We start from the raw sequence: 19,719 nt of genomic DNA on the forward strand, positions 1-19,719 counted from the left end.
GGGTTGGAGAGTCAATACGAGCGGCGGCGAAAAATGCTTAGTTTACGATTTTATTTTCATCTCGCCGTCGTTTAATTTATGCGTTGGGACATCCGAGAAAAACAACAATAATTTTCATTCGGCTTTTTTCCATTGTTTGAAAACAATAATTTAAATCTGGCTCCCCCTACGTTTTTTTTTTGGGGGTGGGAGGGCAAAAACCGACAACGGCATCGCTGACAATCTGTCTAGCAAGTGGCAATGCAAAGTACCCGTCAAAAATAATTTATGCCTCCGGAAATTTCATGCAATATTAATAGAATGTGAAAAAAGTACGGGCTAAAATATGCGAGAATTATAATTAGATCATTCTTTATGCGGCATTTTGCATATTCAAAGGGGGCAGAATGAGTTGATAAGACGGGGGTGCTTTGCCCCGGGCCCCGCAACGATTTTTTCCCGTGTTCAATTTCGTTATTTCGGACACGTAAAAGCAAACAACTTTTTGCAATATCGGTAAGCGACACCTGATACAGGGTCAGAGCGGGGATCATTTCGGGCCCTCGCAATACCGGAGAATAATTGATTTCCGGTCTGCCATCTGACGACGGAAAGTTAAATCGTTCCGCAGGACTCGACGCCTTCCACTAATCCATTTGCATTCAGATAAAATGCTTTCAGCGAAATTGCTTGTAACAAACCCGGCTGCACCGGCTAATTAATTTCTTTTGATGGTTCCGCGTGCCGTAAATCTGGGTGACGTTGGGCAGCCGCGCCGTGTTCCACGTCAAATTTGACAAGTGTCGTGGACTTTTTTTCCACGGAATAATGGCAACGAGCGAGCGTCGTTCCGTCGATAATAAAATGAGCCAACAGTGGGAGCCGTAAAGATTCGATTAGTTCTAATAAATTTCGTTCGAATCTGTGTCTCCGCACTAGAAGGAAAAACATAAACAAGTCTCCGACATAAACCACCGAACAAGAAGTAATAATGTAGATACGTTTTCGTACACAGTAGTCAACACGAATAATGAAAAGTGGAGATTAAATTTTTCGAGGCTGATTACAAAACATTTGTTTGCTCGTGGTTGTGGGTTGTAATTTCGTGGTGTTTGGAACCACATCATAACAATCAAAAAACGGATTTGGGAAGACCGTGGAGTGTACAAATATTGTGTTGCAAGCTTTGGCAGCATCGCCATGGCGAGGGTCGGAGATGCTGTTTGAATTGGATAACAGCATTACAAGTTGCCAAATGACAATAAAGAGTGAAAAGCGATCATCTAAGAACTTGTTAGGTCGTCATTGCAAAACAACTTCGCTGTGATAACACAGGTCTGCACTGATTTCGATGTTTGCATAAAATTGACAGTTTTTGAACAATTTCGACCCCCTGATTACGAAAATGATTTTGGTTTTGCGCTATCACGTCTAGTTTTTTCACAAATCGTTTTTTCTTAAAATTGAAATGTTCACCTAGAATGAATGAATTATTTCAAAATTTCGATATTGTAATATCGGACAACAATATGGATATTCGAAATTTCCTTGTTTTGTTTGCGAGTGGGACTGCCGGGCACGATACAAGCATTGGACTCAAAAGAAGTGGCCTTTAAGAACTAGACTTGTACCGGGAAGCAACAATAAAAAATAATTTAGTTGTATCCTAAAAAAGTAGTATTAGGTACCACCAATGCATATCAAACTCTGTTTGATGAAGCAATTTGTAAAGCCTCTTGATAAAAATGGACAATGTTTCAAGTATTAATGTACAAAGTTACCAGATCTCTCCAATGCCAAATTAAAAGAGGTTAGGACCACAAATAAGATCTTTGTACAAAGGTAATGATTTTCAAAATTCTATGAATGTTGTTGAAAGGAATGCCTGGACGGCATTTAAGAACGTCATAGAAAAATTGCTTGGAAATCACAAAGATGAAGACTACGAAAATATTGTAAGAATCATGTTTAAAAATTTTCACATCTTGGGATGTAATATGAGTTTGAAAGTGAATTTCCTCTTTTCGCACTTAATCTTTTTCCTAAAAATCTTGGTGCTGTTAGTGAGGAACAAGGGGAACGTCTTGACCAAGATATAAAACAAATGTAGAGGTGATATCCAGTAAGATGGAGCGTATCAATGATGGTAGACTTTTGCTGGATGTTACAGCGCGATGTACCCAAAAAAAATATACAGCAGGCAATCAATTAAAAGAAGTTTCCTCACAAAGCGTTAAAGATGCCATTCTCGTAAGGAATAAAAAATTTAGTTAGATTATTAATCAAGAATTATTATAAACATCTTATTTTCCTAAATAAATTGCTTAATTTTTTTTGTTAATTGTGAAAAAACCTGACGTGATACAAAAAAATGAATTGTATTTTTGTAATAAGGGCTCCAATGTTATACAAAATCAGTTATCAAAATCAAAACATCGATTAAAAAGTTTTGTTTTGCAGGCCTGTGTAATGCTTTGGTAGTTACAGGAAATAATTCTCTTTTTGTTGTCTTTTGGTCACATAATACGCTGTTCAGTATGGAGATCACTTTTCTGCCTTGTGTACATCTTTCTTTGATGGTTTTATCTATTGTTCCGTCTCTTGTTATCTTCCGTCTCAAAAGACAACAAAAGAAGAACGTATGATACCATCGTAAAGAGCATAGTAACATACAGCAGTAAGATATGGCCGCTAAAGAAAAGGTCAAAGATCATGCTTCTTACAACGGAAATGGATTTCTGGAGAAGATCAGCAGGATGATCAAGAAGAGAGAGAATAAAAAATGAGAGAATTAGAGAAATCATGAATATTAACACCACAATAGTCGAAGACATTAGAACTAGCCAATTGAGATGGTATGGGCATGTTGTACGAATGGAAAGGGAGAGACTTCCAAAACAAGTATTATTATGGATACCACAGGGTAGGAGAAGAAAGGAAAAACTAAGACGAAGCTGGACAGAAGGCGTACGAGAAGAAATGAGAGAAAGGGGTGTCAACGAAGGACAATGTAAGGACAGAAGACAGTGGAAAATGGATATGGGAAGATGCAGTAGAACGTCGTAAACCGAAAATATATGTAGTTATAGGAAACGAGAGGGTCCTATGTTGGAACCCTGAGGAACTCCGAAATTTGGACCAGCACTCTCCAAAGCATTGTTCAAACACAAATACTCGTAAAGTTCGAATCATGTGGTTAAACCTGTAATCTGAAATTTCCGGTTTTTGACGTGGACTGGCTTACTTTTATTTATTTTTTTGTTTATTTATTTAGCTTACTTATTAGTTATTATTTATTAATTACTTAGTCTAGTTTATTCATCTGTGGAGGACATTTTAAAAAACATTCAAGATTAGACTAACTTGATTCTCGTAAGGAAAAGAATCAGCCTTTGCGAGAAGATCTTGATATTTTGGAAGAGTTAGAAAACAAAGAAACAGGTCCGCAGACATTTCTTTTAAGTACCGGAGCCGTTTTTCAAATGATAAAGGGAAGTGGAAGCTTTCATGGTCAAATTATATATTTATAATCAAAGAATCTTCTGAGTAATTCACGAAAAATCTGCAGTTTAACTTTTTAACATCTTCATTTGGAGAAACATCCATTTGGCTATCATTATATTATTACTAGAAAAACAAATGAATGTTGGATTCCTACTATTATGAAGGACAATCTTTTCTTTCCTAAATCAAGTAGGCACGATTTTTTTGTCTTAATTATTTCAAAAGCTTGACATGGTATTTTTGTGTGTTCTTTAGAAGAAAATTTAGAAGCAATGGTCCCTTTGGTGTTTTAATAAATTAGTGCCATCACCTTTCTAGCATATTCTATATTCATTAGTCATTACTGTCTTCGGTGGTGAAGAAACTTTCTGATTGTTGTTTTGTTTTTGAAGTTTCATTTGTGGTTACAAAGTGGCAGCAGAAATTTCTTGTCAGAGTTTTTGTTGCAAACAATTTACATGCATTTGTTGTAGTCTCTTCGGTGTCATAGAAAATCAATGGCAATAGCTTTCCAACAGATTCTACAGATTTTGCTTTCTTTTCTGGTAGAAAGTCTTTGCACTTCTATTGGATGGATTGTTGCTTTGTTTTTGGGACGTTTTAAAGGTGATTACAAAGTAACAACAAAAAAATCTTTGCTGTTTTTTTTAAATTTTATTTAAAGAAATTTGTTATCCTCAAAAATATACCATTTTTTAGCTAATTCTACAGATCTCCTTCTCTTTGGTACTGCAAATCTTTTCCATCATCTTAGATGATTGATTAATTAGGTTTGTTTTATTCTCCGACTGTTTACTTTTTCAAAAATAAATCTACCTTAAGTGCTTGCTGTTAGAGTAATAAAATCTCTACGAAGGAAATGTTCTGAACTGAATCACGTTAAAAATCAATTACTCACATTGTAGCTAAAATATTTCGCAGACCAAAATATTTTTGACGTATTACTCCAGGCAAACCTTCATTCCGAATTTCTTTCACATTTGTTACTTAGTCATTTCTGATTTTTCAAACCACGTGTCCAACGTAAATGACGCTGAATTTTTTAGATCTTTTAGAAGCGCACCATGTTTACGCAGAGGTCGACTGTAGAATTTAATGAGTGTCAGATCTGTTTGATCGCATGCCCGCTAATTGACTTCTGGGCGTCGCACTCTAGTTAAAACCCGCCAAATGTCTTCACCTATCATCTTTCGTCGCATTCGTATCTGAAGATCTCGTCGGTCTAATAATAGCCCAACTGCGGCGGTTGTCCAGTTGACACTCGCCTCTTCCTCGAACATCTGCTCAAGACCTATTTTTAAATGTGTCACAGAAACGCCGGTTTCAGGTGTGCCCACGCGCCCCACCGTCCTGAAATATGAAGATGGCTGAAAAATGACCGTGGATTTTTCTCGTTCGAACCGTACCAAGCCTGATTTATATTTAGTCGTTAGGCGGCGCACAGAGCGCATTAGATTGATTAAGGTGTGTAAAACTAATTATTACAGAACGTTCGCACTAAATTAATTTAGCTTGAGCCAGGGATATTTTTGTCGGGTAATTTTCGCACAATCACCCGAAGACTCGACTAATTTATTTAAATCTTTTTTTTCCGTCCTCTCCACTCCGTCTCCTTCTCTCCCGTGTATAATCAAAATTAAATTAGGCCCATTTTTATCTTTATTTCATTTGCGTCGAGTCGGCTCATAAATTATATTACTCCGTACTGAAACATCGGTATTTACGACAAAAATATAATAAATGTCAGAATAAACAGTCCGAGTTAAAAGTCGACATTAAATTCCGAATAAATTTCATTTCCTATGTCGGGCTTCTTCCGGATAGTAAAGACGTATTGTTCAGTTTTGTTGTTGGCTCGCGAAACGCTCCACTGTCGTTAGCCATAAACAAAATTTTTTTTTTCAAAAAGCACCGGAATTTATTATTTTCTTTATCAGTCTTGTTGTTTCCGGTTTAAAATGGAATTCTTCAAGGAGCACAAGTGGGAGAGGGATTCTGTTCATGTCCTCAAACGGAAAGTGACGCAGACAGATATAAAACTTGACTCTGAAAGATGGACTCTTTGGGAGGTGGGAATATGTCCAAAACGTGAGTTTGAGTTTTCAAAAACAGTCAACACAAAAGCTTCTCCAGGAAGGAGTGAAGAGTAGTCTTAAATTGGGAGAGTAGATTTCGCCTCGAATGCAATAATATTGGTAATTTATAACAGTAATTGTGGTGCAAAGCCATCCAAGGACCTTGCTTGGAGTGTTCTCCGACATGTCGTAATGGAAATACCGATACCCCCACGTTGTATCTCCATCGAGGCAGTTGAGTGAAACTTTAACCAAATATTGAATATCTGAATATTGGGTTGCAACGTCGATGAATTCTAATTACAGAGCTGTAGAAACTCTTCTCGGAGAGTAGTATTGCTTTAGTTGTTGTTGGACGAATGTCCTTGAAAAAATCAATCTCCTCTTAGTGAAACCTGAAGAAGATAATCTGTAAACAGAAAGGGACGTAGATATTACCGTACACTACAAAATACCAAGAAGATTATCAACATTATAGTGAGATTGGACGGCAACAGGATTAACATATCTGAAAGTCATCTGCACTGATTAATATTCAGATTCTTTATAAAAAGTAAGAAAAGTAATGGTTCAAAAACGGAGCTTTGAGGAACTCCTAAGCTTACAGGAAAAAAAGAAAAGTTATTATATAGAACGTACAGTTTGACAAAAACAGCTTGGCACATGAAATGCGCAGAAGAGGAAACGAGAGAGTGTCTGTAAGACAAGGATATGGCTAGGGTTGTAGGCACGGTATACTCAATGGACACAACAAACAAGTGCGCTCCGCTGGTGGGAGGGATTTCAGTCCACTACGCATCCATGTGCCAAGCTGTTTTTGTCCAGCTGTACTGAGAGTTATCTGTACGACGGGAGTTTTGCTAATGGAAGCTGGAAAGAATAGATAACATTTCCATTGTGGACTTGTCAAGCATGCAAAGAAGATGAGCCGGACTTTGTCGGTTTTCCATCTCTTAACGGAGATTTGATTGAAATTGGAAACTAATAACGCGAACAATCGAAGAATTAATCCGAAAACTTGGACGACGTGGGCGCAGATCTAAGCCCGGCTCTTGTTTGTGTTTTATAACGTTGAATTATAAAAAAAAAAGAGGAGGACGCAGGACAAGAAACTTCGACATCCTTTGTGTCATTTTATAACAAGTCCTTTGAAAAGCGATTTTTGTTTATCTCGCTTGCAGGTTTTTTTCCCAAACGGTCCTTTCATAAAGCAAACTTCTAGATTTTAATTAAAGTTGTTGTCTGGTGGCGTCATAATTGCCCCGGAGACGATCCCCAGGACTCGGACCGGCCTCCATCCGTCAAAAGTAGAACGCAATTCGTCCGTGTTCGTTTATTTTTGTTGCGGAAATTTATGGATACCGTTCGAATGTTGATTCATCCCGAGTTAGTTTTAGTTGGAGCGCATCTTAACGAATGCCTCATAATTAGGAATTTATCCGGAAAGTTTCCGGAGCAATACTCGACTTTTCTCCGCTAACTGCCGTATTTACCTTGAAACGAAAAGACGCCTCAACTAACAAGAAGGCAAATGGGCGCCGTCTAAAAAGGGGAAACTCGAATTTCATCAGGGCGCAAAAAGGGGTGGTAATTTTTCCCGTCGGCATTGTGATCGCACCACTCGGGATCAGCGTGTCTAGTGCAAATTGTGTAAAAACAGGACGTGATGCCGTCGTCAGGATTCAGGCAGACGTGTCTTTATGAGCCATTAAATCTTTGAAGATAACGTGCCTCAGGTGTTGGCACATTCGCACATTTATACGACCGAAGAAGACCTCGTCAGTGGAAAGAAAGGACAATGGAGATGTGGCTGGAAACTTCTTAATTACCGGTAACTTTTCCCTCTCGCAGTTTTGCGTGTTGTGGGCAAACACTCAAAGGGGGAAACCCTAATTTTTAATAATGTGGGAACGCAGTTACGAACCGCAACTTCTGGAAATATTTTGATAAACCTTTAGAAAGTTTGCAGCCAGCAAAAAGATGCTCGAGGGGCGAACCGATCCTGCAAAAATATTTTATTTACATTAAGAGGAGAGGAAAATTTAAGTATTACGGTGCTCGCAGACGGCACAAAGGACGAAAGGAACAGGACCTGTTGAATAATTGAGTTGATGGGTCCGGATTATTAGAAAAATGTACAAAGCTAAGAAGGCAAAGTGAAAAAGTAAGTAAATGTGAATGTAATAATCTTCAAGGGGGTGAAGGGATCGTCAGTACAACAGATAGGCTCTATTTTGTTGGCATAAAGCTAGAAAAAAAAATGAGAGAATTTTTAACACCATTGGAGTGTGGAATGATGGTAAAATCGGAAAAGATAAAATGAAAGGAAAATGGAGCAAGCAGGGGCAAATGTTCCGGGCGAAACACTAAAAATTAGTGTTGGTTTTTATGGGAAACGCCAAAAAACATGAGAATTCCAATCAAATTACCTTCCTCCTGTTCTGCTTTACAAGCTTTGAGACTGTTTAAACTGGAAAGTTTAGATTAGCACGTCAGAGATCAGCAGCAGCTTTTCCACTCTCTGTGTTGGAATTTATTGTGAGAATTACCTTACTCGACGACAACCAAAAAAAAAAAACGCCGTGATTCTAGCCCAAGAAGCTACAAGACACCTGGAGCACCAGTGTCACGTTGTCAACCATCAAGATTTATTTATGATCGTGCATGCTGGAGTTAATTAGCTCGATACGAGGAGAACTCAACGGTGCATCTTACTAATTTAATTTTTCTAATTAAGCGAGCCCCTACGGCTGATAGTCGGGTTTCTTGTGTCGCAATTAGTTTAATTTGGGATTTTGTTTTTTTTTATTTTGGTGCCGTTCGAGGATAATTATGCAACCGAGTAATTCTGTTGCTGTTAGTGTAATTAAATTCTTCAGCATCTGTTCCGTCGTCCGCGGTGATAACGCGCCAAGTTGATACTTTTATTGTGACACCTAAAAACCCCGCAGAACAGATGTAAAGAGTAAAAGTGGAATGTCAAATTTTATTGACAGCGAGAGTGTGTGTGAATGGGTTTTTTTAGAATCTTATTTTATTGCCCCGTTTATGATCGATAAAATGGTTGTATATTTTATTCGAGGGATTTGCATACGTGGCAGTCGATTTTCGGGGTTAATTGTTTTCGCCAGAAGGGTGTTTGTGTTATATAGTTACAATTTAACACGCCCGGAGCGTGTTATTGTTTGGATAACGATCTAGTTTTAAGAGATATTACCTGATTACGTTATCACAACAGTGATTTTTCTGTTTTTATATTTTCGTTGCGTGATGGAATTAATTTTCCCGATGGTTCATTTGCCATATTTCCGTCATCTCTCGTTTGTTTATGGACGATACCACCTGTTCAGACCGGGTCACTCCCACCTGTGCCTCCAGATTCTGGATCCGGGGGGTGGATTTTTCTCCTTTAATTGAACGCGTTCCGCGTAAAGTGCAAACAAATCGTCTTTGTTCGTCCATCCCCCCTCCCCCTCCCGACGAAATTCGGGTGGTTCCCCTTCGCCATCAATTTGACATTTTCGCGCCACCATCAGCATCGCGGGCCCAAATTAAAGCAGGCACTGTCTTTCACGAACGTCCTCGACAATATTGACACAGTGTTGAGATAAACAGTGTCGATGCCTTTGTTATGGGCTCATGGAACACGGATAGGGGGCGGGTGTCAACGATAAACAAATACCCGGAATAGGGGCCGAACACGGCGCCACCTTGCTTTTCTCACGCGAGTTAACGCCCCCGGAAAAGTTTCGCCCCTGAAATATGGTGTTCTAGTCTTAAGCAGTTTAGGAATGAAACGTATTTCAGTTAGTTGATTTATATGGAAGCTCTTAAAACGGCGAGACGTTATACACGGTTTCGGTTTCAGGAGAGAGTCGGCCGACCATAACTCGAACTTCTTTATCTCGAAGAGACAAATTCATAGGCGGTGTTTATGTAGCTTGCGGGGGCGCCAATCACGATCCCGCATCCCCATCCTAAATGCTATTTTTTTAAGATGTAGCAAATCGAGTCAGTCTTCCTGGATCACCATACACATAAGATGTGAGCATTTCTTAAGACTCTGCAAGTTGCAATGAAAATTTCTGCAGAGGTAATGGTGCCCCTTCTTGAAGAATTGATCGCAATGGATTTAGGTTTAAAAGAGCTACGATTTACGTGAAGGAAGACTATTTTCAGTTGTTTTTGAAGAAAATACAGCTGCTGTTACGAGAATGATAAAAGATATGCCATCTGAGAAGCTACAAGCAATACCTTGGGCATTGAAACGATTGTGCCATCAAAAGCATCTAGTTGGGCGCCAAAAAATGTGTAGTGCGTCTCAAAACGTGTCTACTGTTGAAACTAAAATGACAATCGATACGCTGGATGTTTCCGATAGAGTATAAAGCCTAATCAAGTCAAAGTTAAGCAGTCTGGAAGTGTAGAGAAGTAGATGATTTCTTCGCTTTGAAATGAGATAGTTGCAGACCACAACAGCGCTTCACTTCCCACTGTGCAATAAACTTCAGGAGTCAAATTATTGGAACACGTTCTTGACAGTCCGGACCTGATACCTTGTCACTTCGTTGTGCTTCTAAAGCTTCTAAAGCTTTTCAATGATAGAACTTGAAAAAATATTTGAAACGAAAACAATGTAAATAAGATGAGTTGTGGAATGCGACAAGAACTTTTAGTAATTGCTCTAACAGGAGTGTAACAATGTTTGCAAAAACCCTTCTGAGGGCTGTTGAAAGTCGTGCTGACAATACTTAACACAGATTCAAAAAAACATTTTTAACCAGATTGATGTCCATAACGAACCCACATTGATAGTTCTTGCATCAACTCTATTGATATTACTTCTGATTAGTGATTACATCACCTAGAAGAGAAAAGGATGAGAAGCGTTTGTGGCACAACTGGTTTTTTATGACTGTGTTGGTTTAATTTTGTTTAATTTTTTTTTTATGGAAATTATTTGAAGTTTCCTCGACTTGTGTCTGTTGAGAGTGGCGTTCCTTTGGCTGGAGAAAGAGGCGCGCCGCTTTGGGAGCAGAAAAGACGGGACCACCGCCAACAATCCCCGCAATAATTTAATATCAAAGTGAACAATTCTCGGGTGGAGAAGTATAAATGAGCCGCATCTAGTGAGCCCGGTCCAGGGAATTGTAATGCCGCCATATTATTTCACTTGTCTCAACGAGTCGCGTTTCAAAGCCTACTTCCCCGGCATCATCACGGATGACACGAGCCGACCGCTCTATTCTCCAGGCCTCTCTCTCTCCCCGGCATTCAATTCGGCACGAATTTAACTTATGACAATGACAGTTCACTAAGCAGATACCGAATACAATGTTTTGTTTGTGGACTGCTTGTATGTATTGTTTTCCAAAGCGGGGAGCTTTCAATGTTGTATATTTACATAAATGTAATTTAGCTCGCAGCGGTCGTGGATTAGATATGCCGTTTTGTTTTAAATGTGCACGTTATAACTTCACTTAAATTACGTCGACTGGCAATTATCGTAATGTCTTGGCACAATCCATGAATGGATATGATCTGCGGGACTTAAACCCTCGTCGCCGGATTTCAAGCACTGTCGCTCTAAAGCCCCGCTAAGAATTTCACAATGACGACTAATAAATGAAGGCATCGCTCTTGGGGCACTCTCCTTGTCGTTTCGTTGTTTCGAATAGCTGATATGCACTTCCATCGCCCGGAATCGACGCGAATTATACGACTCCGGAGGTCGCAAAGCACACACAAGTTACGATCGTCTGCTCCTCGGTCGGATTTCTTCAGGTAATGAACTCTCATTTCAAAATTTACTCTTCACAAAAGCCTGCCAACTACTCTTAAGACGCGACTTTCTTTAAGAGGTGGATGGTAATTCACCCCAAGTCGGGATCAGTTGCAGATGGAAAAAGACTGTAAAGGGGTTTATGGTGCAAGTGCATCCGTCTCCAGGAGATATGATTTTTTTTCGACACATTTTTCTCCTCTTCACAGCAATGTTTGCTCGGTTCCTTTTAACGATTTATCGGAGTGCACGCCAGATATTATGGAAAAATTTCATTTTAAAGTCAATTGGGAAGCGAAATTAATGATTCAAGGTAAAATATTGGCGCAATAATTTATCTGCTCTCGAAAGCTGATCATTTTAAACAGCAATGAAACGAGATGGGAACTGTTGTTGATTTTTCATGAGCTGGTAAAATTTCAGCCAATAAATGACAAAGGGATTTCCACGTGCGGGACGTGGAAAATGACCAAAAATTCATTTTGTAGATAATATGTATGTAGTTACAGGTCTTGGATTTTCTCTTGGGCTATGAGTCACATGTTACGTTAATTTCGTCGTTAATTTCTCTCAGATTTTTGGCTGGTTTATTGCTCCGCCTTCGCGCAGATATTTCCAAGGTCACAGCCCATGAGAGATTCAACACCCCTAATTCTGTAAGCTTCGTCATTTTTGGAATGATCTATGATAGAATTCTCGTCTGGAGAAGGGAAAGAGGCAGTTGCTATTTTTCTCTACTTCTCTTGTCAGGGTTTTTTGTTAGATTTTTTTTATTTTCTTATGTCTACATCTTGTTTGATTTATTTTTATTTTTAATTACTGTAGGTATAAGAATCCAGATTAATTTTTATAAGTGTATCTTTTCCTCCCGCGGGTCAAGTCACCCACTTGACTGCAGAGGTATAGATATTAGTAGATTATATCATTAAGAGTAGAAGTGAGTCTTTTTGTGCTAAGCCCTGAGATTGAAGACCAAAACGAATTGGAGGTCGCAACTGGGCGAAGCACAAAAAGACCCTCTACTAAGACAGAGATCGCATATCGTTAATTTGTAAATTTGTTCGTTTTGCCATCTGCAACAGAATTTTCGTGTCGATCGGAGAGCGAAATAAATGATTCAAGATAAAATATCGGCGTAATAATTTATGTACTCTCGAAAGCTAATCATTTCAAACAAGGGTTGGACTCGACTGGAATGATTGTTGATTTTTCACGAGCTGTTAAAATTTCATGAATCCCATCACGTTGTCGCGTTTTATAGAATATTTGGGCGTAATCGCCTAAAAATGACAAAGGGATTTCCACGTGGTGTTCAGGCTTCGTGGCTGCGCGACTAACAAACCCCCACAAATAAAGTATAAATATAGAGAAATTTAAAACTTTGCGTTATGAATGAGCCCTTTCATTGTGCACACCGTTTTCAGGACAATAACGGCATTAAATCCCCCCGGGTAATAATGGCGGCTATTGTTATTTTTTTTTTCGGCGGAGAATCGCTGGAAAACACGCCTCGGCACAGGACGTAAAGCTAGTTCGGCGAGCGTCTTCAAAGTGCATCGATGGAAGTTTGGAAGTCGCCGCAGCAGCGGCCCGATTCCTGGCGTATCCTTTGTGCAGCTCCGAAGACCCTAACCGCACTTTTATTGCCCTTTGTTATGGCTTATAATGCCTTTATAATGTAAAATTGCCGAACAACTTCGGTTTGTAATGAAGTTGGAAGTTGGGGAAGAAATTTATGTAGTTGATATATTTGAGGCCGTTGTTTGAACAGACCGAAAAAGTCGACCCGAAGACAATGCCGTTCGTTTTCACCGAACAAAACCACCACTATTTATTCCCCTAGTTCCTACATTGGTCCGGCGCGAGGGATATTCGGCGCGATCATTTCGGCTCCTCGTTTAATTGTGCTGTTTTGGCCGCGCGGAACTACATAATTGGGTCCCGCGTCGTTATTGGATCATTATTTTGGATCGACGAGACGGGGAAAAATGATGTTTTTTTAATTTTCGTGAAAAGCGTCAGCGGAAAAAACTGTCAATTAAGAGAAATGTGCCCGGGAGGAACGCTAAATATTTTGGTGCGTTGCCAAATCGTTGATTATAAGGCGAGCGAAACATCCATGTGCATCTGTAACTTTGAACACTTTGTGCTGTTAAATCAAAATTAATTTAAATATTGATCTTCCGAAGAGTCGGACTCTCTTTTTTTCCCTGTTTAACGACAGAACGCTTTGATGTTGATTTCATTGTGTTCGTTCCAATAAAATTTAATTGCATTTTTTCCTTTGCAGATCCGTATAAATCTCATGGATGGATATTCTGGAACTTAACAAAATAACTGTGACTACACAAAAGATTAAGGCCAGTCAAAAGTAAGTCGCTTCACAATTTCCTCTACTTCCAAACTAGTAATTAATCTGCTCGAAACTTTAACCGCGGGCGACAAAATTCCCCAAACGTCTTGTCGAAATATTTATTTTGGGATTATGAAAATCTTACACTTTTTACACCGTGTCTCTATTTTAAACTTTACAAATCCAACAGTCAAATTTGTTTCGCGAGATGCCAGATTTAGAGAAGGACAAATTCGTATGTAAATACTGAGTTATGTCCGGCTTTATCAAGAAGCGAATAAAACTTTTGTGCAGGATATAAATACCGAGCTTTGTTGTGCTTTGAGTGAGACACCATTCGTCATCGGTTTTTTTTTTTTGAGAGGCAATTCCTAAGGTTTACGTTTAAAACTGAAATAAATATCGCGTTCTATATTTAATCGAACTGTGAGTTTGTTTTCAGACAATATTTCACTTGTGATACAAACCCGTGTCTCCAAATATCCGCGGCTTTTCTACTTTTTCTTTATTCAAGAACGTTAATAAGTTAATTACTGTAGACGCATTTTATGTAATTTTTTATTGAAGTGAAAACTTCTTTTTCATGCCGCCGGCCGTTATCGACGGTTTTGCATGATTCAGAATCCGCCGGGAAGGTTAAATTCCCGGCCTAGTACTTACAAAAGTGACCTTGGTTACAAATTCACTAGAGAATGGGCTGGCAGCATTGGTTCTTGCTCTTGTTGTGCCTCGGCTAGGCGCCTTGGCTATGCAGTACCACTCACACTAGCAAAATATCATTTTCTGGACTAGTGATCCAAATAACTATAGGCGCACCACGACATTATTTCCGGGCAGTGAATTAGTTTCATCGTCACGCGTCACGTCGCACGCTCCGAGGTGAAAGGCTCATTCGAGTGAGTTCAGGGGAGCTGAGTTTAACCGAACGATCGAGAAAGTACACGTTCCGTGAGCATTCGCGTAAAACATTGTAAATCATCTGTGGTGGAATTTTCTTTTGAAGGAAAATACATATGTATTTGTTTGGAGGAATACTGTTACCACTTTTCTCCACTCGTTTCACATCTCGTTTGCGTTCTGCTTACTTTTTAAATAACTTTTTGAACACTTTTCGACCTTTGGTGGCAACATTCACTCGGACACCGCTAATTTTATCATCCGTTTTACGGCTTTTAGAGCTTTTTGGAGCTTTTATCGCCGTAAATGTGACTATAAACTCGCATTTTCCACTGCAAGTCCACTTTTAACAATTGCAGTATCCCGATCACTAATTACACCACGGCCAGTTATTACGAATGGGCCAAATCCATTTCAATCATTTGTCGAAGGGGGTGGATTTGCTCGTAGTAATTAATTCCCGATGACCAAATTAACAAACAACGACGGATTAGGTGGAGGCGGTCGATTTTATTCGTTTATTAATTGAACCTTCCGCCGCTAAACGAGCATCCCCCGAAGAGAAATCGTCGTCATTTCATGGCCCATTCCCATTGTGTATTCTCTGTTTTCGGCGTCGTAATCATGTAACCGTTTATTCCTTATCTGTGGCGGCCACGTTCCAACACACGCCCCCGAACGCACCCCTCGGACGGGCAGTTTTTACTTAATTCCGTTTATTTTTAACGAGGACGAGGTCGGTAATTGATAGTGGCGTAATAACATGTCCACAGTGAGAGAGGCCCAGCTGCGTTTCACGCTTGATGATTGATTGCTTTCTAATTACATTATTCATTGCTGATTGACACGTTCTGGTCCTCTCCCGCATGGTTGCATACGCTTGTCACGTCCTCGCGCCCCCACCGCAACCGCCCCTTGTAAATTCTTGCCCCTGTCGAGCCGGTTATTGAAAAACATGTCATAAACACGGCCCTAATGGACACGGCTCTAACGACAAAACAACGGCCCGTGCAGGACAAAGCTTCAATTTGTATCTTGAAAGTTGGCCCAGCGGGGGCGGCGAACTGGGTTCTTCAGCCGCCAAACCGGTTTTTCATTTCGGGAGGAGCTGGCAACTGTAATCTACAAGATATCTCCAGAATCATGTAAATATTTAGAATTTCAAAATTGGTTTTTGGGTTTTTTCTAATAAGGTGATTAAAGAGATAAAATCATTTTTAGACAATTTTAGAAAAAAAAGTATAATCAAATCGTTGCATAATGATTTGAACACTAGTTGTCTGTATGACAAGGCCAGAAAGTGTATGATTTTGTCTTGTAATCACACGAGTGATGAAATGCCGCTTTACTGCAGAGGTATACATTAGTTATTTGTATCACAAGGCTAGAAACTGTCATTTTGCAAGTGCGAGCAAAGTTTGTGGCCAGAGGTGTCAGCCACAAGTGCAAAACAGTTTCTGGCCGTGTAATACACAAAACTTTTTCGGCCGACCATTTATTTCAAGCAAAAAATTGACATTGACATTCCTGTGACACCACAAAAGTCAATCAATTCCTCAAATATTCAAAACCGTCGTCGTCCTCTCTGTTATTGCCAGCCCGTCGCCAGTTGTCCATGAGGGTTGTCGACCTAGTGGCCGCCCGCCCGTAAGTCTGATAGCCCCCGCGGCCTCTACTGATTCGACAAATTTACTCAACATCAATATTTCACTTAAAAAATTGCACAAAAAATGCACATGACATTGACATTCAGTGCCGGAACCTAAAAGCTTTCATTAAAAATTCTTGTTTCGATTTTCTTGCCAAGGCACGCAAATGCCATTTTCCAGACGCTTTAGACGAATGGAAAGTCAGTATTTTCTAGACGGAGGCCAAAAAATATTTTTTTCTACCGTCTCTTTAGATTTTAGAAAAAATCTTTTAAAATTTAAATTAAACTCTCTTATATTTAGAGCATCAGAGTAAGCACACTTGCCGTTACCGGGGTTGCGTTTCGTGTTGGCAAATTTTTGAAGAATGGATTGCGGTGGTTATCCTGAAGAAATCGTTCCTCGAGATACAAGTTTATTAATTTGAGTGATTTATAAGCTAAAATTTGTTCATATAAAATGTAAAAATTATTTTAAATACCATGTGAATAATGAACAGTGAAAGGTTATCGATGAAGAAAAATCTTAAGGGGAAAAGTTATTTTTAAGTATTTTACTACAAGCATATCGATAATCATCGTCGACAGGACCTTTTAGTTTTTTAAATGGCGTCAGTTCAACTTGATTTAGCTCACTATTCCCCCATTTAGCTCTCATTTCATTACAAAATCACGTTATGATTATAAAAATTAATACGAATTGGTTTTTCAGTCAATCTTTATTAATTACGAGTATATCGGGTGTTCATTTAAATTTCCCGTCAAAGTTGGCGTTGAAGAGTCGATTGTGAACGCACCACTCGTCAGTCTGCAGAGTAAAAACACAAACAACGCAAAAAGTGAGGTTATATTTGAACAACAATCCGTGATCCGTAATTTGTGGTGAAATTGACAGTAACATTTGACTGTTTGATTTACCTGAGTAGAAAGTCTTTTTGTGCCTCGCCCAATCTCTGGGCTAGCCACAAAAAGACTCATTTCTACTCTTAATGATATAATTTACTATATATTTACTTATTACTATATTTATTAATATATATTTACTATTTTTATCGTCGCTGTCGGTCAGAAGATTCAGAAGACTTGAATTTTTCGATGTTCGGCGTCGAGAGAGTTTAGACAATTTTCCAGCATCCCGGAAAAAATAAATTCGAAAAACCGTAACCGCCGCACGTGATACGTGTCGGCCCCCCACAGATGCAAATTCTTGTCGTCGCCGGTCCGGGTTATTGAAAAACATGTCATCAACACGGCCGCCCCTAATGGACACACCGTCGACAACAACAAACGGAAAAAACAAAAATACGACACGGCAACGGCAAATTGTAATTTACGTCTGTCGCCGTCCCTAATTAAATTCATTAAACCGGAAGGCGTGCGTAAATGAATCGATATCGGGGGCTGATTTTTTTCATTATGGACGAACAGGAACAGGATAGGATCGGGAGTCCTGGACCGAACAATGGACGAAATGAAAGGCGAACGCAAAAAGTCCTGACATCCCCGATAGCCTTTTGTTTAAATTGATTCGGCGGCAACGGAATTTAATACCATTCCAGGGCTCGGTAATTGTAAAATAGACGGAGCAATCGTTTTCGGCGAGCCATTCAATTCGATTTTATACGGCCGTCGGGGCCCGACAATCGTCGACTTTAAATATAATCTCACTACATTTATTACGATAATACGGGGGGCGGCGGTGGGCGGTTCGAGTGCGGCTCGAGCGACGCGAATTCCTTTTTTTTCGCCGTCGTCTTGTTTCGACGTGGATTCATTCGGCACGCCGTTCTGTGACGTCGGCGGCGAACTGAAATCGGGGGCGGCAAAGTTTTTCCGGGTCGAGAATTGCGGCATACGATTAATTTTCTGTTGGGGTGGTTTAGTGAGTTATGATAGGGAAAGTTTGGGATCACTTTTAATGAAGGTCGACAGGCTGTGCCAATGTGTCACATGACAAAATAGTTGCAGGGTTTGTTCCAACAAATTCGGAAAATTTATTTGAATTATTTTTTACCCCGGATTTTCAACACAAAAATTAACGAAGCGGTTGGAACACTTTTAATCTCGAACACGGAAATTTAGAAATTTAATTGAATAAATTATAAAAAAAAAAAAATAAGGGTGGATGCGCCGGGATATGATTACTCTGCTAGACTTACAACTGGGATCAAAACGGAAAATTTTATTCAGATTTATTTTGCAATACGTTATGTTTTAATTTATGATGAAAACGAGAATTTGATAAGATTTTGATAAGACGATAATTCGTTCGCGCCAGCAATTGACGTAAAAAGAAAGTAATAAAGAACGCCTTGCTGCATAATAGAGACAGAAACTGAATTATTTTTAGGCTCATTTACGTACTCCAGTGTACTATTTTTGTAATTAATGACATCGTCATAACTAATCTTAGATGTCAAGGGTCTACAAATGTTTGTTGTGGCTCTAATTCTTTAATTTATTCACCGCTTAAAAATGAATAATTCTTCCACATATTTTCGTTTGATACGATGACTCATGATTTTTTTTTCAAACGAAATTCTGCTTTGAAGCCAATTTTTAATTGCTGCAAATATTTCAAGTTTGTGTAAAAAAAATTCCCTGGTATTTATAAAGTAATAAAAATATTTTCGGCTACGGTATTTTTTCTAAATGCGTTTAGTGGGTCACTTAAATTTTTATCAATCTTCAACGAAAAATTTCCTACAAAATAAGAGAACTACTTGATTAGTTATTCAGTTGCTTTCCAAATATTTTTTCTTTTAGAATTTTATTTTTACTTGACGTTTCCATTCATTTTCTGTTTTGCTTATATTCTTTCTTTTGAGGTTTTCGTACTTTCTTATCTATGCTTTGATGATCAATGCTTATGGTCACATCGTGAGCTCTTTATTTGTTCATATATCTTTCACATTAATTTTTTAGACAAAATTGAAGCCATTACATTTTTTGTTTTTGTTTTTAAATTAAGCTTTTAACTGTATGTGTACATAATCATGTCCTTCTATGCTTTTGTTTAATAACAGCAGATGCAGGTAGAGAACGTTCAAATCGAGAAGTACATGGGCGGTGCGATGATTTACGTGATAATCAGGTGGGTCAGACACGACGTGGTGTGTACTTTTCCCTTTGAACATCCCATTTTTATTAAGTCTTAATTTCATTTTAAATTTAAAATTGTTGGAGCTTTGCAGTGCTCTTGATTATTGGTTTAGAATAAGAAATGAATTGTCGAAATTTTTATGAATTTTCTTTGAGGAAAAGCGAAAATATTTATACACATTTCTTCGGCTATGGGCGCTTCGAATAAGGGACATGTGAAAATTGTCGCCGCCCCAAACTGGGTAAAGTTTCCTTTAATTATTTTCCATCTGGAAAGAACAAGTCGACCGACTTGTTCGCAAACTCGACTGTCTTCTTAAGTTCATAAAACTGTAGGTGGGAAAGTTCGGATTGTGTTTTGTAAACTTTTCAGCGTGAA

General features: G+C 38.9%; 1 protein-coding gene across 4 annotated transcripts in view; it reads left to right on the forward strand.

The window, feature by feature from the left end:
* Positions 1–19,719, forward strand: part of LOC138136305 (heterogeneous nuclear ribonucleoprotein C) — a 226,195-nt gene that overhangs the window by 59,825 nt on the left and 146,651 nt on the right. For 3 of the 4 annotated variants that reach the window (XM_069055460.1, XM_069055477.1, XM_069055469.1), the window contains exon 2: positions 13,631–13,711. The exons of the other annotated variant lie outside the window; for it this stretch is intronic. In XM_069055460.1, coding sequence (XP_068911561.1) covers positions 13,650–13,711 — 62 coding nt within the window. In that variant the 5' untranslated portion in view covers positions 13,631–13,649. The remainder of the gene's footprint in view (positions 1–13,630; positions 13,712–19,719) is intronic. 4 annotated transcript variants of the gene reach the window in all.

This window comes from Tenebrio molitor, chromosome 1, assembly GCF_963966145.1.
Source record: "Tenebrio molitor chromosome 1, icTenMoli1.1, whole genome shotgun sequence".
Classification (NCBI taxonomy): Eukaryota; Metazoa; Arthropoda; class Insecta; order Coleoptera; family Tenebrionidae; genus Tenebrio; species Tenebrio molitor.